Below are 24,675 nucleotides of genomic sequence, written 5' to 3'. Positions count from 1 at the left end.
TTGCCCCTTGCAACCTGTGTCTTTTCACATAGGATATGACATAGACTGGTGTCCCTTCCAACTGGGACCAATGAAGCCTCTTTTTTCCTGTTTCAGTATATCTAAATATTAAGTTAGGCTCAAAGCAAGGTTGGCAACCCTTGCCTATAGGATGTTAATTGTTTTAAAAAGGGAACTTAATTGTTTAACTTTAGGTTCTAAGCAGGATCACTTTATAATTTTAATAAGTATCTAAGCTCAATTAGTGTCTCTTGCTCTGTATCATATTAGTGTCCCTGGGCTTTGTGACCCGTGAAGATCCTGGTTAGATTTGGTCTTCAGTAACCCATGCTTGTCGTAAGAGGCGACTAACCGGATTGGGTGGTCAGGCTCGATGAATGGGTTGACACGTCATCATATCCCAATTGCCTATATTGATACTCATGCTGTTGATCAATGGATTGTCTGGAGACTCAATTATTGACAGACCGCCGCCATATAGCTGGAATATAGCCGAGTGCGGTGTTAATTAACAAACCAACTAACCAACCCTTGGCTTGGCGATCTTTATATTTTACATAGGATCTAAATAAGATTTGTGCCTCTTGCCTACAGGCAGTGTCCCTTGCCATCAGTATATTTGTGATTTAAATTAAGATCTATTCTGTGTTAGGGTTACAATTTGCACTCATATTAATTTTTGCTATTTTGTGGCTGATAACCATAGATAATCTATGTTTGGGATTCCAACACTATTTATGACTTTTGGCTATGGTAGCTGTGCCAACTTACACTTGTCGTAATGGTAAACAAAATATGTGGTCTGGACAGTGGAATCTTGATGGCTGAGTGGGTTAGACTGCAGACTGCAGAGGGTTCAAATCCTGGTTGAGACTCAACCCATAAAATAATGAAAATTGTACTTCACCATGGAAGAGTAATCCCAAATAAAGTATTTACGTTACATATCGGCATTGTCATGAGCTGAATGACATATCAGCATTGTTTGTAATGAGATCTAACTCATGCTTCCAACACTGATTTGGTAAACCAAACTGCATTTATAAGCGATGTATCTACTGTTGTAAATATTTTGCAACTTCTACATCCTTGTTTTTGTATGTAATTATTGTAGTAATAGTAGTTTCCAGGAATACACAACCAGGGCTCAACCATCAAGGATGAGGGTATTGCATAGTTCATATATTCCAGTAATATCCCACACTCTGGTGCAGTGAGGACTTAGCATAACATCACTGCCACAGGCTAATTTGCATATCACGTGACCGGACTTTTCTCTTATTTGTAAACAAACGCTCATATTCATAAGAAGAGACTGGCTTACGCAAGCTTTTCGGTGTGCTCTTCACAATATTTTACATTGTTACATATATATTCTTCCACATCTACGACAGTAAGGTTTATGACTACATATTTAGATATCAAACTGGCTACACAAATCGAAAGTGTTACATGTTTTAGGATATTTTCTCAGTGAAACTAAGCCATTCTATCAAAGCTGTTTCATTAGATGTGTAGACTTCGTCAAACATAAAATAGTTAAGAAATACATACATTATATTGAATGGACTGTGTAAGATGTGACGAATCGTCACATCTTTCTTGCCTGTGGCAGAGGTACTATGCTGGCTGGCCGCATGGAACTCTGGGTTGGAGAGTGGTAATATCCAACAATCAGCTTCACCCATCACACTAAGCTACAGAATTAAATCCAACAAGCACATGCATTTACTCCATGTCTTCAGCACGCATACACTCTCCTCCTTACACGAGGATCACTTGTAAACACAGATAACAAAAAGAATATTGTATTATCATGTTTTGTTTTATTTAGTTTGTTAGTGTCATTCCATTGCATTTGCCTATGCACCAGACACTGGACAAATATACATATATACACACACTGGCAGTGCAGCTATATCACATTACAGAATACACTTTATACATCAACGCCAAGCTCAAGTACAAGTACAACCTCATTCACTGTTAAAGCTTCTTTAAAACTAAAAACACCAACGCTAGTCTCCTTAGGGTCTATTTCTGTAAAATGATACAGTTTATCTGAAAAAGCTGAATAAAGTCTAAAATCAAGTTAAAAGCGTCATGAAAATTAGAATTTTCTGTGTCTCTTTTTCTAGCTATTCTTTTTTTCTCATTAGTCGTCTCTCCATCATAATGTTATGGAATGGTTTGTCATAAATACTGTTGAGCACCATCTACACTAGTGCAGCTCACGTCAGCCTCTTTCCTCAACACTCACAATCATACCACTTTAAAATTAAAATTTTCAACTTTATACCACACAATGTATTCTTTAAAAAAATTATCTGCATTTCAAAGTCAATAATATTCTCAATCTTCAGTAACATTCAATAACTGAAATCAATTTTACCAACGTAAGGCTCCCTCCCCAAGAAATATCTAAATTCTCCCAACATGCATCCATATTCTCCTTAAGTACAAGACCCTCCCCCTCTCCACCCCCCAGTCTGAGACACGTTGAGCTGCTCCAGCTGCTCTGACCTCACTGTCAACACTGCAATCTGCATTCAATACCATTATTAACAGACATGAAGCGGTAAAAAAATAATATTTGTTAGCATTTATACATGACAACATGGCATAATGATGTTCTGTACACTATTTACAATGAAATAAAATGACACAATATTTCTTGGAAGAAAAGATGGAAGATTAAGTGTGACATCTATACAACTGATTTTTAAAATCTTTGGCAATCCATCACAGTTGTTGTAATATCATACAGAAGCATAAGCTCCCTTTAACTTAGCCCATAACAGCAGGCCTCAATCCTTGTATGTACACAAGGATGAGGTATGATGTTTCGGGCTGTACATACATTTGTACACAACACAACCACAGCATTGCCCTATAAATATTCCGATTAAAACATGAAAATGGCGCCAACTTATTATGTAATTTTGATTATTCAACCAAACTTCTGAGCTCATCCCTTTTATTATGTCTTGTCAAGCATGTTTTTCATGGTTGAGAGATCTTGTATTACACATACTTTGGTATGCTTCATGGAAATTTTTTCAACGTTTTAGATAATAAAATTCTATAACACCTCTTTCTTAATAAAAATATGAATATTCATCGAGTCCAAATGAATAAAATAATTTAAAAAACCCATTCTAATCCAGATCACAAGAAATGATATCAGTATGGCTTGTTGTATAAAATGTGTATAATGCATTGACCCAGATATGAATATAACAGTATAATGGTTCCATTCTTTCTCTCACACTCGCGTCACTTGGGACTGACTACAATTTGCATTTGGAAAAAGAGGCAATCCTCTTTGAAAGCCTGTGTGTAAGTGCTCAGAGGCCTGTTTGGTAAACTGTGACTCGCTTTGGGAGCTACCCAAAGAGTCAATATGGCCGTCAATATGGGAGCGTTGTTACAGTGACGCAATGTTTACCAGTCAGACGCTCCAAGACCATGTGAGAAAACGAATGAAATATATACCTATACCTTGTGACCAAAATATTTGTTTAGTTTTAAAGATATTATCTAAAATAAATAAAACATATTTTTTTAAATTATTTTTTTAAATAACATTTTCCTTATTGAAAAAATGTTTTATATTAAAATTTGACAATGGTCCCAAGGGGTGTAGGAAAATATAAACTCCTAGAATATTACAAATAAAAAAAGATGACATCTGTGGCAGAATAGTGCCTCTAAGGCAAACAACTACATGTATCACTGGCCTTGCTAAACTCATGATGTATTCCTTTAATGTACAGTCAATACTTGTAGGTTGTAGGAACACTTACACTGAATATATAAACATTGGTCTCATCAACAGGATTCAAACAGTCTTTATCAATCAACAATGCAAAAACTTTATTCATAAAAAGTCGGAACAAATGATTTATGTGATTAAATGTCATTTCGAAAAATGTGGATGAAAACATATTTGAAGCTTGTTGTTGAACCAATTGTTATAAACATGTGATTGTATATTTTTATATATACATAGATAATTTGAGTACTGTACAGAACAGGTGACAGCCATTGAGATTTAAGTGATATGCTCCAAGTATTTTGATGTCATATGATTATTCAAGATGGATAACTGCTAAATGCACCTCAGTGTTGAAGAGTTCACTTTGAAATGGTGTGAGGAGCACGTGCTGGAATCAGGGGTAAGTTAATGCCATGATACCAATAAGACGCAGGGACCACTATGAACTACAAGCACTGAAATACTCAAACAAACAATTCAGCTTTGTATTCTTAAAGTTAACAACTAAAGCTATATCCCTGCCTCTAGATGAAAATTTGGTAAATTGTGACCTTTCTTGCCATGGTAACCACTGGTTACCTTGACGACATCAGCACCGTATGACAATTTTGAGCACATAATTGAGTATCGTCCACAAATACTTTCGCTTTGTATCAATTTAGATGCTTTAATTTGAATGTTTTTGAGATCACTATCTCCCTCCGTGCAGGCCGACATCCCATAGGACATTCGATGTTTGTCTCACACAGAGAAGTTCTGTTTCTGATATACAGCGAAGCACAGGTCCGACAACACAGTATCTACATAGCATGTTGGCCGTGACTTCTTTCTGATATACATATATATTTCAGAATATTGGTCCATTTTCCCATTATGTATTGCACAGTGCTTGGAATGTATGCAAACAGTTTGATTGCAGACACAAGTCGCCATCTTGTCTCTTGATTTCACCAGACACTAGTCACAACTTCAGCACAACAGGTGTTCCTGGAAGATAGCATGATTGCATAGCCAAAATACACAGTTACTAGACCAGCAATGAACTAGGCATAATGTTGGCTATTAGGAATACACCTGACGGAAAATAAAAGTTTGTCACATGACACAGGACCTGCCCATGAGGTTGCCATGGGGCTGTTAGCACTATTTCTTGATGGCATGTAGCCCTGCTACGGCATCAGTTGAGGTCGCCACCTCGCCTCATCAGCGGGCGCCTCAATCCTGCTGGTTGGTCAAAGTTTTCACTCAGAACCATGTGCTTTTCTAACTGACCAAGGCCAGCCCAAGCCCAGCACCACAGAAAACATTAGTCTATGTTGTTTCCCGCTTGCTATAAGTAGACCTTGTTTGATTTAGTCACTGGTTTGGTTTCCACACTTGTATTTAATTTCCCGGGGGTTTTAACGTTCACAACGTAACTAAAACTTTTGTTGTATGGATTTTCTGGGGTGAAATATGTATGGTCCCCTGAAGACAGTCTGTTGGACCTCTTGCTCAGAGAGATGTTGCGCTCGTGATATGGAGTGTCTATGTCACGTGATGCTCTGCACGAGCTGACTTTATAACCGATGAGGAATCCGACGAGCATTGAAAGGACGATGGAGACGACGATTGCGATAGCAAGGGTTTCCGCTGTATTTACTCCCGATGGATCCTGGTGAGTTGCATCAATAGGACCTTCTGGAAAAAGAAGAGAAGAACCTTGTTGTCATATGTTACAGGTTTGAGCCTACATAGAGTCTCCAACTGCAGAAAGAAAACACGGTTATTGAAGTCCATATCCAAGGCATCAGACAACCATGTACACTACTGCTCAAAACAAACTTCCCCTGATCTTGTTCACAACTGCTACTGTCCTGATCACGAGGACACGATGACATTTGTCTGTACAGTACTAACCAAATTGTTCCTGATATTGAACACCATGTTCTACTATTGTGATCAATGTGGTGTTTGTACAGTATTAGCCAAAACAAAGTTCCAATTGATAGCACTTAATTCAAGGTTTGTTGCAATAGGAGTGTACTCCTAATGCAGTAGTTTGTTTTGATTCTGTCAGTATAACACATACAGATGTGACATGTATATAGACAAAACTTTGTCATGTGTGATGGAATAAACATTCCCCAGTTGTGGTGACATGTCTTGTATGATAAATCATCTGCTACACAAACACGGAGGTCTAAACTAACACGGATGCAAGTACCACATGCAATGACTATCAACCATTCACTACAGACTAAACCTAGAACATTCAAGTTAGTTGTACATGGCATGGTTAAGACAGACTGCATTGTCAGGTAGTCTTTTCACAATGGCAAATGTTAGTCAGCTATCAAATTACAAACTGAAGACCAAACTAAACAAAAAAAACATAAATATAATGTTATTAGCAGAACCATTGAGAGAGCCATGAAGAAAGATGTAGAGATAGATAGACATTGCTTCCCATCTTGTATTCTGGGAAGGAGACAGCAGAGTTCAAAGCAAGGAGAATAGAACCCATATCTTATGTGAGATGAGAGATCACGCTAACTTCTGGGCTACAATATAGATGCTTGAGAAGAGTGAAACTGTGTTGACTTTTTTGAGATGCAGCAGACCTTTTACAAACAGCACTGACAAACCTAAAATCATTATCAAATCAAATCTTGAATTTGAACCAATTATAGGATTCCAGCATACCAACGAGCCACAACTGTGCACTGTAACATTGTGGCACCAGTGGCTGCTGCAGAATCCATGCCCCTATGAGAAAGACTGACTGACTGACTGAGTTTAGTTTTACGCCGCTTTTAGCAATATTCCAGCAATATCACGGCGGGGGACACCAGAAATGGGCTTCACAAATTGTGCCCATGTTGGGAATCGAACCCGGGTCTTCGGCGTGACGAGCCAACGCTTTAACCACTAGGCTACCCCACCGCCCCCTATGAGAAGGAACTTACAACATTCAACTAAAGACAGACATGTATACATGACACTTTATACGGATAATGATTTCGTATATTTTATAACAACATTTAAGAGCTATTTCTTGCCCTTGTCCTGGTGAAGGGGCAGTATCAGTTTGGACACAATGTTAACATAATAAAAGAAGCTGTTATCAAGTGTCACATATACATGTTCTTCCAACTTCTAAATGTCTATCAGAGATTATAAAGAAAGACATGTAGGACACAAACAGTTGCAAGACACAATCTCCACAGCAACGCCCATAAATATGGACACACAAACATTTACAAGCACAGTGAGGGAAGCAGGCTATGCAGGGTTAACTAGCTACTCTGAGGAAAGATACCTTGAACCAAGCAGTGAGAGACTAGGTAAGCAAGCAGTAAGAGACTAGGGTAAGCAAGCAGTTAGAAGCACAGTAAGCAAGCGGAACTACATGAGGATTGCCTCGCCATCGTGAAGAGCTATCAGACTGATGCAGTGTGCCTTACCGTCATATTTATCTTCAGGGTGAGTTGTCTTGGGAGCAGGTTGTTTTGTGGAAGCCATATTGGGTCCTGATGAGACAAACACAGGGCGAATGAGATGACATGTTATCCTGGGATAGTTCTCACGTCTTGTTATGATGATATTTAGGATGGAATGTCACAGGACAATTAACAGAAGACAAGCAACATTAAAGAAAATTTAAAAAGCAACTGAGGCATGAAAACAGCAAACATGAAAAGAAAGTTGTTGTGATCTTATACAAGTGGTTTCTCTAGAGTGTTACCGTGGTGGACTTTAAAGGGGAAGGCATGCGTGTGTTAGTGTAATAGATTGCAGCACACTTCACTCCGATCATTAAATTACATTCCGTTAAAATTACACTTTCTAAATTTCTATTTCAACACATGCTTTTAAATTCTATAATATGGACAAATCTCAAATCACTTGATTACACTGTATGTTCATGCCACATTTCTTCTGCAACTTAAAGTGACTCGTGATATTTATTTCTTGTTTTAATTTTTATAAGCAAATGTAGATATGTTGTTGATGCCTTGGACATAAACTGACCAATATTAGTGACGTCTTTGTCCTCACTATGTTTATTGGGATCCGTGACCTGGGGACAAACACACTTTTGTGGCTCTGTGGCCGCTGCTGGTGTTGTCGTAGTGCTGGTGGTTTCTTATAAAATAAGACAAATCAAAAACGTAAAGCAAAGCAGAAAAAGATATAGGTAAAGAAATGCTTCAACATATTCATAAATACGTCTTACCGACTGGAACTCAATAAAATAATAGAACTTCACATTGAACTATAACTCCACATCAAACCAAATACTACATAATATTTACAACACCACAGCAATATATACAGTGGACTGTACAATATAGATCACAACTTACCGTCAAGGATCTCCACTCCACAGCCAGAGGACTTGCCAGTTGTAACACTCTGAAGTCTGAAGAAGCAAGTTTTGTCATTAACATCAATCATACAACACAACATTAAGCAAAACAAAACAAAAATCGTGTCTAAAACATGTAAAATTTGGACCATATGGACAGGCCAAAACATAGTTAACACAAACAGAGATTGTCATATAAATATGTAATATAAAACCTTGAAAGTGACTGCCCTCCACCCACCAGGTAAATATTTCTATTTAATAACTACCGGGGTATTAGTGAATGAGTATGGTTTTACACCACCTTTAGCAATATTCCAGCAATATCACGGAGGGGGACACCAGAAATGGTCTTCATAATTAATATTAAGAATAAAGAATTTTAAATATATAACTTCTTATGATGCATGGCCCAATAGACATCTGAGCTATTACTTTTAAACTTCAACATACACCTCTAGCTTTCAGTCTTAAGATTGTTTTGACAATATTGATAACAGTTGTTATGAGTGAATACTGCTGTTGATTCCTCACCCTCTGTTGGTGTTGGAGCATCTGGCATCAACCCAGGAACAGTATGGGTCCTGCAGGCCGACACACGAGTGACACGTGTTTTTGCGGTTACAGCGATGGAGAGGGATGCTGACCACATTTTCCTTGGAGACAACCACCAACTTCTCAGTACCATCTCGGCGGTATACTCTCAGGTTGACGATCGATTCATTCTTCTTCAAGACCTGGATCTCCTCGATAACAACCGTGCGGATCTTGTCTTTCGGGCCCTTTTGGGTATTCACAGCCTTAATGACCCTTCCATCGTCTGCAATGTCAAAATCAAATAAACTTTCAAAACCATTTTTTTTAAATCAGTAAAAACTATTAAGGTTATCATCGGTGATAAATTATTTTTAAACAAATGTTGATATGAATATTTTAAGGAGAAACTACTGATGCGTTTACCTGTTCCGATAAACATGATATCGTGGTATTTATCGACTCCACGGATTTGCCAGTCAATTGCGATCTGAGTGAAGCGGGACCTGAAAGTAAACATAAAGATAAGAACCATGCCACAGCAAAAAAGATTATTTTTTTACCAATCATAAACATATGGATAAACATAAAGAATAAAGGTTAAGTCTAATTTTGTCTCCATTCACACATTATTTCCCAGACCACCCACTCTTTAACCCATCATCTTCAAGAAACCACCAAAATATTGCATCCCATAAACAAAGATGGCTGCCCCAGGGGACATGTCAGTCGGAAATTCATCCCAAGATTCACGGATAAGTAAAGAAAACTGGGAGCTATCGGGTGCCATGCACAGCCAGCCATTGTTTTCAAACAAAATACCCATGGTCTATTGGTAATCGTTGAAGCAGGAGGGGCCAAGTCGGTCTGGCGACACAACCAGGGGCTATTTAGCCGCAACCCACTAAAGGCAGGGACAATCATGTTGTGACAGTGCTAAATTTCAAATTGTAACAAACTGCTCCGTATCAAAGAATTGGCTGGAAAGATGATCCATTGATAACTAGCTGGATTTTCAACTTACACTGCAGGACAAAACTACTGGAATTGTGTCTATGCCTTTCTTGTCCGCTTCAAAGACTGACTCGGTGGTGATGATAAACAGTGGAGAAGGGGACTTACGTGAAACTTGTCTGGATGAAGAGTGGGGCGCCACCTAGGGCAGGAACCGAACTGTCCATCAATGGGTGGGTCTTGATGAAGTTAAGGGTCGTATCCTCAAGCCTCTGACTACTGTTGGTGCACTGAAAATAGATTTCAGGTAAAATCAGGCTAGACTTGCTAAGAAAAAAATCAGTTCAGTATATAGTCAAAATAATTAACTTGAGTTAGGTTTTCTTGACAACCAGTTATCCTAAAAATCAGTATCCCAAGTAAAATGACAGGATTTTCATGTTACAAGAAACATTTTAGCTTAATACACTGAATTGAAGTTATCTGAATTAATTTAGGATTGACAGCTGATGGAACCAGGTTAAGGATCTCACCTTCTGAGGATGAGGGGCAGGTGTCTTTTCTCTGGGCACTGCCAGCCAGTTGTGCCACGCGGATTCCTGACCCTTGAACCGACCTTCAAACGTCTTGACAATGTCTGCGTATCTAAATGCACAGACGGCAGATCCACGGATGGAGTTGCTGCAAGACAGAAGAAGATAGTTATTGTATGGTCTCATGAACTCTGCATTATCACGGATAATAAAATGAATGATGATGATGAATGTGATAATATATATGATGGATTATTTGAATTACTACTTTTTGATCTCTTTATCTTATCGGTAAGAACTGATGATGGTGATGGTGATGATGATGATGATGATGATGATGATGGTATTTTGACCTAGCCAAGGGACTTACTGTGGTGTGTTGAAAACTGCATAAACCATGTCAAATCTGCTCCCTGAAGAAATCACTGGTCTGAAGTTACCCTCACCAAAATCTGATGTTGATTCTGAAAGAAGAATTAGTAAACATTAAGCATTGTACAAGCTGTCTTAACTATACAAATATACATTGTATCATATGTTAAAGAAAGCACAGTTTGAGTGTTAAAATTTAAAAACCAAAACAACTGTTAATTAGAAACTTACGTATTTCATCAAAATAGAATGGGAAATCCCCTGGGATGGAGCAGTTGAGTCGAGCCTTGAAGAAGGATGTCCATGTATTGTCCAGCAACATCTGGCCTCCCTCGTCACTCTTACAGATTCGAGCAACTCGAGAAAACACAGCCTGGAGGAAGCAACAGAGCTCAGTCATAACATTGAAATATCATGTATTATTTAAAAAAATTCAATTATGCGTTAAATTGTTGTAATAATGATAGAGGTTCACACATATACCTCAATATGTTTCAAATCCTGTTTCAACTGAATTTGTGTCTGTTCTTCTGATCTTAAATTAAATATCTTTAATCAAATGTCAATATTTTTTTCATCCTCTTTCCTCACCTTGCCACAGTTGATATGTTCCACAGCAGTTTCACGGAAGAAGAAATATATCTTGTCTTGCTTCTCAAAAGAACTCACAAAATTGGGCTCTGGAAACAGAGATAATGCTTATCATTCTCTACCTGCTCATTCACAACATTCACTGTCAAAGTCACACCAGAATATATCTGTACTCCAGCGCTGGCACTATCTTATCCATCCATCTACATGATACTTTAATTCCTTGTGAGATAAAACCCCAATAAAATGATTAAATACGAAATATTTTTTTTCCATATTTATCACCATATTTATTTCCAACCAGGCTGTTATGCTGCTATGAAATGTAAGTAAATTACCTCAACAGATTTGATAATTAAATTATTAATTTTTATCTGATGTAGAGATGCGATAATGGTGATCGCAGGGTAACTGCACACAACCTACCATTGAGCCACTTGGAGTCATACTGCTCTGTTCGGATCATCTTGTTGGTCTCCAGGATTAAGGGGTCACGTGATGAAAAGTCAGATACTGTCGCAGAGTACAGCTTCCCACCTGGAATAAAAATGGAAGATTGACTATTTCATGTTACAATCCTCTTTGAATTGAATTATCATGAAAAAAATGTAAAATGATAACATCAATATTTTTTAACTGCCAAATGACATGATAAACATTACCAGAAGCAGCTTTCTCCATAAATAGCATCTGTTTATGGGCTGACAGGTTCAGAAGGAAATGTTACTGTCAGCAGCAAATTGTAGTCAACATATATATTTGGTGGTTTTATTGATTGAAAGATTTTTTTGCTGAAGTTGCATTTCTTTTCAAATTATCCAACACTGCAATAGCGGCAAGCAGACGTCCAAATCTCGACTGGCACTGGCCCATTTTCTCCAAGTATGACCCCTGGGAGAGATGCAGCGACAGGACAGAGTTAAATGCTTCCTCACAAAGACTTTATCACTGGCGTTTAATTATTTTCTATGTCTCGGGAGACACAAGCTAGTTAAGTTCAGGAAGTCACCAAACCTGATCTGTCATAAACTCCCACTTCGACACCAATGTGAAGCAGACTAGAAATACATTTAACAAGGGGACAAGAAAGTAGTTCCTCGCTTGGCCACCTTGTGGCAGCACTACTGACATCTTAATAGCTGCCATATTGGGTGGCATGTTTTTTCTATGTCAGTTCCAAATACTGTCATGGTCTGGAAAAACATAGATGGTGATTTATGATTTATTTGTGGTGAATGTTGATAGCTGTGGTTGATAGCGACATGGGTGTTGGCTGTCTGTGGTTACTGAACTCTTATTCTGGTGTTTTATCTCTTTACCATGTTTATCTTATCCTCTTTGACACCACTGAAAGTGTCCTTGAGCATTTATAGATGCAATGTTATCCCATGCTTCGTAATAAATCACATCTAGAACCTTTCTTGACTGACTTCAAATCCTCACTCAAATCTCTATAAAACTAACACATATATTCAGCTGGCCTATGCAGTCTGAACTATTCACAAACGGCCCCCTTGTGTACATAATAAATCTAACTTGTAATCTACAGGGGGAGATAAACTACTTTTCTGCAACCTGTCAGAACATAATCAAGATTTCTGTTGACAGGCACATAATTCATATCTGGCTCCAATCACCAGTTTCCCCTTATCCCCGAAAAGGTAAGGTAGGGGCAAGATACACTCCCCCATCCCACCAACCCTCAATGATAGGTCACATGCGTGGCCAGTGCAGACAGAAGCTATTATTTCAACTATCCACGCAGAGGTTCCCTCCAAGCTCCATACACTGTACCAGAGGGAATCGGATGTATGCGATTCCTGACACATCATTAGCAGGATTCCTGGAACTCTACTGCTGTGCCTTTGTGTGAAAGCAGTTTATTATTTCTGAGTGTCGCCAATGGCAAGGCAAATTGATCACTTTCACTGTCTTATAAATTCTGTGATTCACATCTTAACATTCAAGCTGAGGGCTTTCAAATTTTCATCATTCAAAGATTTTCTTGAAATAATTATGGACTAAATTAGAATTTTGTAAAGAGACTCAATATTATATTTCAACTATCTCCAAATGTTGGTAATTTAGCGGACCAAAATTGCCTCATGCTGATGAGGGTCACTTCAAGTGTGTCCCATTTATAATGATGCTCCTGGGACTGACCCTGTAGTGTTTAATGAGTGGTCAGTTGCCCTCAAAGGTAATCTCCCGGCCAAACTGGTCTGACCACACCAGGATATTACCAACCACAGGTTTGGCCATCAATCATGGTACACGGATTTATGTGGACCAAATTGTCACAAATTGAATAATCAATCAAAATATGCATCATAAATATTCCTCAGATTTTAGAGAAATATTACACTAATGTAAAATCTATGCTATGCTAAATCTACTTGCCTGCATAAATGGCTGTGCTGTTTTGTTCAGGATCATAAGGGCACTGAGCTACACCATCTCGCTCCTCAATCCTTTCATATCCACTGAGCTGTATGGCAATAACAAGCATATGTTAGATACATGACTCAGACGATAACCGACCATTTTCATGCTGTTATTATGATTGAATAATCTCAATATATTACTCTGGATACTCATTTGAAAGATAATTATAAAGCCATAATGTAGCTCAATTGGGTATCTTGAAATTGTTAAAAAATGAATATCTTCATGAAGACACTTACCCCATTCTGCTTGTACGTTCGACATTTGGGACGGAAAGCATTTGTTCCACAGGTGTATAACCTGTCATTATCTTTCTTCACTATGACACGGATGTAATTCTGACATTGTTCCTGAAATATAAATCATTCGTTGTAAATATATTCAGAGCAACTGAAGAAAATTTTAAGTGACATTCAACATGTAAAATTCCCCCAAATATCCGAAAGTTTCATTTTGTGTTTTGGGTGACTTAATAATATTTCATAATTCACATTAATTAAATGTTTAAGCGTTAAACACAAGCCACTTATGGCAATGCCAACTGTACACGGACCTCTCGTTTCTGGACTTGGTAAACAAACACCTTCCATGTACTGTGTGTTTTTGTCTATGTACAGCCCATGTTTGTTTTTGTCTATATACGTGAAAAACAAACAAACCGGGCAGCAAATTGACAAGCCTGTATTTGAACTTTTCCACTACGTGTTTGACACAACTCTAATTTGATGCAACGTAAATACCGTGTGACCTCATTTATACAAGCATATATCTCTCATACTGACATGTTTTATGCTTAATCTCAAGACTCCCTTTAAGTAAATTCTTAATTTGAGCAAATCTGCTACGCTGTGATTACATTTTACAACATCAAACTACACTTCATGTTCATCTTGATACTCGTATCATCTCCTTCATAGCAAGAAAACTTCAACAAGATAAAGACACTTGACGTATCTTTTTGATGAGGGACAAGAGGTAAAACTTAGATTTTTATCATAGTTAATATTTCAGTATGATGTGTGTGTAATAGGCAATCACGTCACAGATTGAAAGGTCACAGAGCTTATCCTGAGTTAAGAAGGACAAGGGCTACTCTCTATTTTCAAAGTCGAAAACGTGCCGGAGACCACGCAGCCCCAGTATATAGAGGACGAACACAACAGGTAGCTGTGAATTGTGGCGTAGATTGTGTCAAGAGGAGATAGAGGGAGAACCGTGTACAGGTGTGGCGGCCAGGTAGATACCTCGTTATCTCACCTGGTCTCTGTGTCAACACTGACGTGACTTAACTCATCAACAAGCAACATGGCAAATCTATTGCCAATGAAATCACCTAATTCCTTTACCACATGTACTCTTGCAATCGGTGTCAAACTATCGCCAACATTAGATAATATATTTCTGAAACTGTCAACTGATAATTACTAAGTTAAACAACAGAGTACTAATGATTTTGGGTAATTTCACATTTCAATCATAAAACTTATCTTGATACCATTTCTTAAACCATTGTATTCATTCTGTATGATGAAATTCATGCAAAGTTAGGATTGAAAAATCTTTTCACTGCAACAAGAGCATGTGATAATAGAGTTTCTTCTGCCTGACTTGCTTGTTTACGATGGCACAGGATATGTATTAGATACTGTCTGTTTGACAACTAGTTTATGAGTAACACATATTTCTTAACCAATCTTTTCATTGAGATCTAAATTGCTTTACACATCAACAACCCTAAAGAATATTGTACTCCTTTCAATATCCATACTTTCAAGAGAAATTTCATCAAGCTTTTTAACATTAAAATTCATGGTCCTTGTTAGAATTTGAAAGGAATAAAGAAGCATCTAAAATATTGTGAAAATACTTTTGCTGATCTCATTCCTAGCACATTATACACTACAATGAGTTTCTGTGGGAAATGTGCTTTAGTGTGGGACACAGAAGACAGCATGACCCATGGACGCAATGAGTTACCTTCCACCTGTGACCTTGACCTCACTATTGTGTGGCAAACAATTCTTAATGCACAATAATAAGTATTTGCTCTACAAGATCGCATCCACTCATACAAGCATGCACAGCTCAGTCTCATTTCCGTATATCTAATTGAATTGTTTACTTTATCAATTGCGGTTTCCCAAGTCTTCCTGTCTAAGCAACCATCTTTATTATCACCAATTGGTGACAAGTGAAGCAAATTTAGTTTTGTCAGCTTCTGTATCCCAAGACATCCCATACATTGATGCAGCCATACACAAGCCCACTGTCACATAGATTTCCTCCCTGATCAGAATCTTGTACAGTGGAGCAGGAGCAAGTCAAACACTGGTTCAACTTGAAACAGATCCAGCTTCCAGCTAATTCAGACTGCATCATTTGTGAGCCTTCATCGGGAGTGTGAAGGGTTCGGAAATTGATTTACCGCCCAGTCGGGTTAGGTCTGTCTCATCTTCAGGTATCTTGATGACTTGGCCAAATACAGAACCTTGGATTACTTTTTTATATTTTCCATAGTCCTTCCTTTCGTTAGAGAACCAGGTTTATCAACATCCTGACTGACTTGAGTTACTTGCACATGTGTTACTCTGCCAACTGTAGTCTGAGTGTGAGTGAGTGAGTGAGTGAGTGAGTGAGTGAGTGAGTGAGTGAGTGAGTGAGTGAGTGAGTGAGTGAGTGAGTGAGTGAGTGAGTGAGTGAGAGTGATATTTAATGCAGCTTTTAGCATTTTTGTAGCAATTCCCGAGGAACTAACCCTAGAACAAAAACAAACCTTTCAACCACTGGGCCAACCACAAGGTTAACCCCCCCAAATCTTAGTACCCATGAACCAAGGAAACTAAATGGTTGAAATGGAAAATGAATGTTCACTGTACTTTCTCCAAATGCCAGCTATGTCGGTGATGGAGTGCATTTTCTTTTCCTACATAATGGATCTATCAAAGAGGGCAGTGAAGGTCTTCAGTTACGATGCCTCAAAAACAGAATTGATGGTACTTACTGGGGTCTTATGTTTCTTGGAACATAATTCAATGTCCGATGCCTGAGGTTCCCAATCTATTCTCTGAAATCATGAAACAAATAATTTAGAATAGATATACATGCCTTTCAAGTCTGGAAAAACATCTATGACATCATGAGTGTAGAAATATAATTACATAAGGAGCATCATCACCATGCTGTTTGCTCATGGTCATATTTGAAAAAATTTCAAAGCTTGACAGTAAGAAATATTCACATCACTTAGGGCGTAGAGAAAAATGCACAAAAAACTTACCGAGAATTCCTTTAGGTCAGCTAGACTGACATTATGTATAGCGTTTCTGAAACACAAAAGGTCATCGTTTATGTTGGGTCACACTGATCTTGTAAAACAAATACAGAGACGTAAAAACACTTTCCTGCATCTCTGATGCAGCATTTAATTACACATAACAGTGGGAAACACCAAATCTCAGAGATCTTACACCTAAAAATATTATGTAACAGTATACAGAAGCAGGTTATTTCTGCATCTCATCTTATGAACATGATGAGAGTGAAGCTAATAATTATGTTTAAAATTATTTACAAGATGTCCTTATAAAATTAAGCACATATTTTAATTAATTTTGAAACACATGCAAGTTACTTCTGTACCTTATCTTATCATCATGATGGCAGTAAAACTAATAATCAAGTTTCAAAATTAATTAAGATGTGCTCAATTTCATATCACTTGTGTTTCATATTCAGGTATTTTACATATATACTTACTTTGCTCCCAGCAACATGGAAGAAGCATCGGCCATCAGGAGTCTAAAGTGGTCAATTTCATCAATTCGTCCAGCAAATTTCTCCAGGCTTGCATCATTTTCTACAAATAATAAAAAAATAATGTAAACAAATGAGTCCTTAAATATAATACAAAACCACCAATTCATGTTTACATAGGTTTCAAAGCCTGATTTTTCTATTGTCGGGACAACGAGACATCTAAGTGTTTTGCTAATACATCCACTAGCATGTAATTGAAAGTAAACATAAGTTAATGTTTTCAACTAGTACTATTTTTTCCCCATTGTGTACTACATGTCAGCAGACTAGTTAGATGTGTTACTACATGGCTCTCTATGCATACATTCTCTACGTTGCTGAAATGTTTTTTTTCCTGATATAAAGATAAAAGGGAAATTTGTGTCTCTCTCAGAAGTTGATTTGAAACTGGTTTGGTTTGTTTGTAAGATCTCCTGGTTGATGTAACATAATCAGCGTAGGGCACAACCTTTGGGAAAAACATCACGCATTTAAAGACTGAATATTCATGATAAGCACTGTTTTATAACCTTTGAAACATAAACCCAGTATGGTGCAAAAGATAATGTCTTAACTCTGACACACTTTTTTAAAATAAAAAATAATGTATTCTAGTTGACCACATGTGGGTATTTGTTTAAAAGAACAAACAGTCGTGATTCATTTGAATTACCATATAATGAGCGAAATTTACAAAATTTAGTTGTTAGACAGAGATATGTGTGAATTATCAGTCAAAAGGTTAATGCTAGACCCCCTGGGCAGAGAACAGTATATCATGTGTTGTGTGTTCACAGCTTCCATCAGGAGATCACTCTCTCACATGACCAAGCTGTGTACAGGACATCAACCCACAGTTAAACATTCCTCAATTGTTCTACCGACAAAAACTAAACATGATTTTATACATTATAAATAAATGCACCCGACTACCACACAAAGCAGTGTGGAATACAAACATATGTCTCAATACACATTCTCGGCATTATCAGTGTGCAGGTTAAGACAGGGACACCCCTCAGATGTGTAATTACAGAAATAAAGATAGCAATCTGGGCTGAAGAAAAGACCATTGTTGGGCAAGCAGACACGACAATGCCTGAAGATGGTCCTCATGGCAGACAGAGATGGCTATTGTCAAAACAAGTTCCTTGACGGCCCACCTCAAGTTTATGCACTTGGAGTTTTCTTAATGATAGTCGTGTTTACACTTCATCTGGAGCTTGACCTTGATTATGAACCATGATCAAGATACTGCGCACCAGAATTTGTAATTTTCAAGAAGATTCAACACGCAGATGTCTAATATGAACAAATACTAAGTCATTTTCGGTTTGTTTATATAATAAGGTTAACAAAGATAAATTTATACTGTCAAAATTTTATCAACTGATCTGAGAAATATGGTTCATAGGAGCCGCTTGCTTGAGATCATGAGATCAGAAATCAATGACCATGGCAGGCTTATCTTTGTGTTGACAGGGACAATGGGGGACCTGATCACCTAGAGTGACCCTCTAGCCAATGGAGGACATGGAGGACGTGACTGGGCGGCTGGTGGGACAGACCTGGGACCAGGCAAGGGAGAGAGGCTATCACAGCCTCCTTGATCTATGTCCCCTCGTATCCCTTGACAACCTGTCCTTGTTAGTTGTCATCCCTGTAATCCACTCATTGCTCAAGTCAAGTCTGGATATTGCTTCAGATAGGCAAAGGATCGACATCAAATCAAATCCAACCATTTCTTACTCAGGGTTGGACTTTTGAGACTTACTGCTTAGAAACAAAATTAGCCTGTTCTTTCAAAATGGATCAGCGCCTGTACTTTGATTTATTCCTTTATTAGCCACACTATCGTCTGTGGTGGTTAGTCTCAAGTTCAGACTTCTCAAATGTCACTTTCAAGTGAAAGTGTACCTCATTTAATCCCATTTCCTCCTGGTTCCATGTTTTTACCTAATCCCCAATCGTTCCGCTTTCAAGGAAGATAAATCTATTGTTTTGCTGCCTCCTGGTTTAGTTTCAGCATGTTGAAAGTCCATTACTTTATCACCTGATGGTAACTGAATTCTAACTACCATTTCAACCTGCAGAATCTGAGAAAAATATGTGAGCAGGTACAAGCCTTAAATGCCACGATGCACTAATGCGAGAATATTGTCTCGTTTATTTGACATTATTTAAGCATTGCAACTACCACAACAAAAGATTCTGTGCTGCCTGATTGGTATAATGAGCACCTATAAATACTCAGACACGCTAATGTATATTGGTCATGCTACCCCAACGTTTTGAACATGTGATATTGATGGCGTGTCATAGTGTTATACCATGTTAAAACCACAGCGCCATCTACTGAGGTTTGCACCACCTGGCAGGAAGTGGCGGAGATGGCACACTCCACAAATATGTCCCAGAAACCCTTGAGCCCCTGAATACATTGCTTTCAACTTCCCCAATATTGATATGCACATACTGCAAACAAAACGCGCTTCATTAGCTGGCAAGTAAGAACACAATATGGCTTTAAGTGCTGGCAAAACAAATCTTTAGCCAAACACATCATCTCTTCAAAGCTTTTTGTCTTTAATGTTTTTTTACCCATCACTTAAATCACCTAAGTTCATACGAAATAATCAATTCATGTATGATACCACAAATCATTAAAAAATTCATTTTATGAAAGCATCAATGATAAACCTTCTTTAAACATATCACAGAACCCATTTCAAAGATTTTAAACACAACCTGCTAAGATGGCTGAGTTCGGGGAGACCTATTAAGATAGCTCTATCTGCATGTTGCATGTTTGTGGGGTCTAAGAACAGCATCAAGTGAATCTGTCTCCACTCTACGCCCCAGGCTGAGATCTGCCTGTTCCAGGTTTTCCAAGGCCAGGCCTACCGTACCTATCAGTTCATGTTTCACCATTGTGTAACAGAGACAACAGCTCGGACAATAGTATAGCTGAAAATAGCAGCATTTTCTTAGAAGGGAAGCCAGCTGTTGTGATGCCTCTTCTTTGTTAGGGTGCAAATATCTAGTGAGTAGAGCAAAGACCAGACCTGTTTCAGGGACCTTTATAGTGTAATCAATGTTTAAAGTCTCCCTCAATACTATTGAGCTACTTTTGTTTTAATGATTCAGCATCACTTCAAGGGAATGAACAATGATGAATAATTATCCTGTGAACAATAAATTACCACGCATTTCCTAACACAGAGACAATAAAGTTACAGATATTGATCTTAGATAAAATGAAAACAAGACCTCATTTTAATAAACATGAATATATTAATTAGTTATATTATTGTTAGATATGTAACTCATTTTTGCTTGACTGACATTTACCATGAATCATTTTTCCTCATTGGGCACCATCTTCCTTGCCTGTTTCTCCGTCCTTCCATCTGCCTATCTACCCATGCTGTCCAGCACGTGCAAGGATGAGATACATGGCAACCCACAGTTTATAAACAAGCTCGACCTCTATGGCTCTAACACACTGAACTAACTGAGAGCGTACTCTCCACATCACACAACACATGTTCTTCAAGATCCCATCCCAACCAGGAATATGATACCCGACCTGGGAAAGTAAGATTACTGCTGTTGCACTTCCAACAATGTAACACTGTCTCGCACTCCGTAAAATGCTAAATTGCGTAAAATTAAAACCATGATAGAACAGTAAATGGGTTTGGAAGCCATTAAAGAAACAGGCAAATTTCCCTAACTGATAACCTCTCAAGACGATGTGCGTAAGCTGAAGCACGCGACTGCACGTGCGCCAGGTTTTGGTAGCCTCTGGAGGCTTCATGTAGTGACGAAGATAAGAATTACACTATGGGCTCTACTGTGGCACGTCAGCTGGCCCTGACCGATTCATGTTAAATGTTACACTTACTGAATTACTGTGTTTATACTACAGAGGAGAATCATGAGTACGACTCGTAGCACTTGAGACTCTGCCAGAATGCCTCCAAATGCCAACACGTGCTCACCATACCCTATGGCCTACAAATCTTTATTGTCTTTGGATCAAATATACCCAATAGTAATTTTTCTCAGCAAGTGCTTGCCAAGATCTATTATATATCAATTTGGCTGCTTATTAAGTTTCTAACAACCTTGTACAACATTATCCCGACTCCCACGATACCAGACTATTGCTGGACTAATATCCACAGTCATTACATTCTCAACAAGCTCATGAATACCAGCTAATTTCCAGTGTCTGCTTGATGGCTAATCTGAGACTCCCATGACTGCATCTGTTAATGCTGTTCCTGATCAAGTATCTGGCTTATGTTTTCTGGAAATTATCTAGGAGTTGGTGGACTCTGTGAAGCAAGACCAACTTCATCCACACTTCGTGAACATATACAGTAGTGTCACATGTCAACTATCTCCACCACTGCATCCTCTCATAGGAAAACCTCCGACTTCAGCTCTCTAGAAAATAAGCACTTATTTCCTTTTGAAATCTGTTTATCTATCAACATGTTCATGAATATAATGATGGCAATAGTTATTTTTTTACAGTTTATTGTAGTTTATCTAAGCAATGACAATAAAATGATAAAAATATATCTGACAAATTGTGCTAGCTTCCTGATCTCACTATAACTACATTTTAATATTGCTATGACTTTAGACTCAAGCCTTAATGTGATCACAAATTCACACCTTTTGAAGATTGGAACTTGAATAAAAGATGTGAATTCATAATCCAATTTTATAATTTATTTCATAATAATAGTGACTTAATCATAGATATTTTCTGATTTGAATTTCCAGTATCCCACGAATCCCAGAAGTAACACTGTTGCTGGAGATATCATAGCGAAGGAGATGTGACATGAAATTGACAATTTGTCATAATCATCGCCTGGGGTGATCCGGGTAGTATGTGACTCACCTGTGTGACTCACTCCATTAACAATCACCCAGTTTATCAAACTTGCCTCAAGCAGAAGAACGAGCAAAACATATGCCTGATTTGTTGTCATTAATGTTCAACTCCTTCTGTCTCATTGACTCTCTTATGTTCCATGCCTTCATATTCAAAATATGACGTTAGGTAAACATTCAGTCTGTAATGTGATCTATATATATGCAAATATAATGTATGTTGTAGGAAATATTACAGAGGACAACATATGAAGGTTGATAGTAAAGTCTCTCTTAATATCAGATGTAAATGCCCCTGACAGTCTAAGCTTGAGTAAATATTAACTATTTTCGTTCTTTAAAAAGGCAAGTCTATATATAGATTTCAAAGCTACTGCAATAGTCTGGGGATATTTACACATTGCACACTGACAGCGTTAAATGCTACTTACACGTGACATGCACAACTAATTACACTGATAATTTTTATCATCGCATAACAAGAACATATAAACAACAGAAAATGAAACTTTTTTTCTGAACAATTTTGTACTCCATGTGTTTCCAGCAGATGTGTTATTTTCACAAATTATTATTCTTTCGGATCATCTGGTTTGTTCAATGTTTATAACACTGAAAGTCAAAAACCTTTTCAGTGTTCACAGTCAGCCATCTTGACTTTAGAAGCAAAGATGGCCCCTGTGACACCGAGAAAAACCAACAGCTCCAGGAGATCCATGTTTAATTTGTGCACGTCATGTTTAAACGTCTCGTATCACGTCCTACGGCTGCGGAGTCGTCTAGGTGCCGAAACCCACAGTGTGCATGTGAAGGGAAGTAAATGTGGTAGGAGAGTTGGTGGCGGGAAGTGAGGGACGGAACAACCACTACACTTGATTGCCGGGAACAGGAAGAACCAGCTCAAAAATTGATCAAGCTCACCGCGGGCATATTAACATGCCAATGAATTCTGTTATCCCATTTTTTTTACCTGCGATCCCTCCAAGTTTTTTTCCCACTCCCAAAAACAGATACTTAAAGCCAGAATTCACTCACTTTCACCTGCTGCATTAAAATACTTCCTATGAAGTATATGATGTTTCAGGCAATGGTATTTCTGGAGATCTGTGGCTAGAAAAAATTATTTAATCTACTAAACGAACTGGTGAAAGAGATTATTCATTTCTTCACGTATAGTGATTGACCATTCTGGACAAGCGTGACAACATAAGTCTCTAGAAGCCATGCCGGGAGGTTTCAGTGAATTGACAAATTCATCCCCGTCTCAACACCTCACTTTCCTGGAAGAAACTATTCAGCATATACAAAGGTGTTTTCATAAGTTCGGAAATCACCTTTGTTAACCTTTCAACCTCGAAATGATATTCTGAATTCTTGGGTGGATGATTCGGCAGTTTCTTACAGTGTTCCTTCAAGCGTAGGAACATTGTATTGAGTTTGTGTTGACGACTTACAGGGTCTTGGGATCTCATTCGCTGAAACAGCATGCAGCAAGCCACCACAGACACGGACAGCGCCATATATTCAAGCTGACAAGTCCTATTAGGTTGCCAATAACACAGAATACTATAGCCCCTCAACAGCCCATAGAGCCCTCCACCAAGCAGGCCCTGTTCCGCTCCAGGTGCGCTCAACAGGGTAGTTTGACACAGGGACATAAGCACTACAAGGGTAGACTTTGCCGTCTGCTTTGTTGCCTAGAACCCTCAAGGTTAAGAACACACCGCAACATTACTGGGCCCGACAGGATGGGAACTACATTCTTATACAACTGCCATTCTGTGACAATGCTTATCCATGAATTGTATAGAAGTTGTTTAAATAAAATCAATTAAACCATTTCCATAAGAAATCACTGCAAAAGGCAGGTTCTGTGGTATGAATCAGATTATACCATAAGCTTGTGTTTCTTAAATCACTTTTGAAAATTCTTAAATGAACATAAAAATATTTGACACTGAGCCAATGAAATAAAAATAATGGTTTGTTTCATGTTTTTAATCTACAGGAAGGAGTCTTAAAATCTTTCCAAAAACTAAGGAAAGTTTGACTAAAATGGAAAGAATTTTGTTTCAAGGTATATGTGAGTGCCCACATTCAACCTATAAAGACGCTATAACATGCATCCTTATAACCCCTAAGTAGTTTACTGTGGCTGTAATCCCATTTCTGCCAGCCTGTTTTGAAGAAAGGAGCCATGAAGCATGGAAGCATCAGCTCAAGCTGCTTCCTAATCTACAGGTAGCTGCTGTTCTCATGCTGTTGGCCTGTGGACATGTTTTCTCTGAAATCAGACTAATTGCATCCCAAGGCCTGAGGCTATGGCGTAGGTTGGGGCTTTGTAAATTGTGAATCAGCACTTTCATCCTTCAGGTGCATGGGGGATGCCTTACAATAAAGGCTCCTCA

At 38.2% G+C, this 24,675-nt stretch overlaps 1 protein-coding gene across 6 annotated transcripts in view; it reads right to left on the bottom strand.

The window, feature by feature from the left end:
* Positions 1-1,813: 1,813 nt before the first annotated feature.
* Positions 1,814-24,675, bottom strand: part of LOC124282299 (semaphorin-1A-like) — a 42,365-nt gene continuing 19,503 nt past the window's right edge. Inside the window, exons 3-19 of one of the 6 annotated variants that reach the window (XM_046718253.1) lie at positions 17,315-17,414; positions 16,836-16,881; positions 16,560-16,622; positions 13,798-13,908; positions 13,514-13,601; positions 11,540-11,650; positions 11,114-11,202; positions 10,754-10,895; positions 10,521-10,614; positions 10,151-10,298; positions 9,786-9,907; positions 9,090-9,169; positions 8,664-8,949; positions 8,128-8,183; positions 7,793-7,906; positions 7,223-7,290; positions 1,814-5,456 (exon numbers count right to left, since the gene is read on the bottom strand). In XM_046718253.1, coding sequence (XP_046574209.1) covers positions 5,109-5,456; positions 7,223-7,290; positions 7,793-7,906; positions 8,128-8,183; positions 8,664-8,949; positions 9,090-9,169; positions 9,786-9,907; positions 10,151-10,298; positions 10,521-10,614; positions 10,754-10,895; positions 11,114-11,202; positions 11,540-11,650; positions 13,514-13,601; positions 13,798-13,908; positions 16,560-16,622; positions 16,836-16,881; positions 17,315-17,414 — 2,066 coding nt within the window. In that variant the 3' untranslated portion in view covers positions 1,814-5,108. Of the gene's footprint in view, positions 5,459-7,222; positions 7,291-7,790; positions 7,907-8,127; positions 8,184-8,663; positions 8,950-9,089; positions 9,170-9,785; positions 9,908-10,150; positions 10,299-10,520; positions 10,615-10,753; positions 10,896-11,113; positions 11,203-11,539; positions 11,651-13,513; positions 13,602-13,797; positions 13,909-16,559; positions 16,623-16,835; positions 16,882-17,310; positions 17,415-24,675 lie in introns of all 6 variants that reach the window. The other 5 variants (XM_046718254.1, XM_046718257.1, XM_046718255.1 and 2 more) reach the window with 5 other exon arrangements.

Source organism: Haliotis rubra, unplaced genomic scaffold (assembly GCF_003918875.1).
Source record: "Haliotis rubra isolate DU_JTF1 unplaced genomic scaffold, ASM391887v1 Scf298, whole genome shotgun sequence".
NCBI lineage: Eukaryota > Metazoa > Mollusca > Gastropoda > Lepetellida > Haliotidae > Haliotis > Haliotis rubra.
This window is presented reverse-complemented; position numbering and strand designations above follow the sequence as displayed.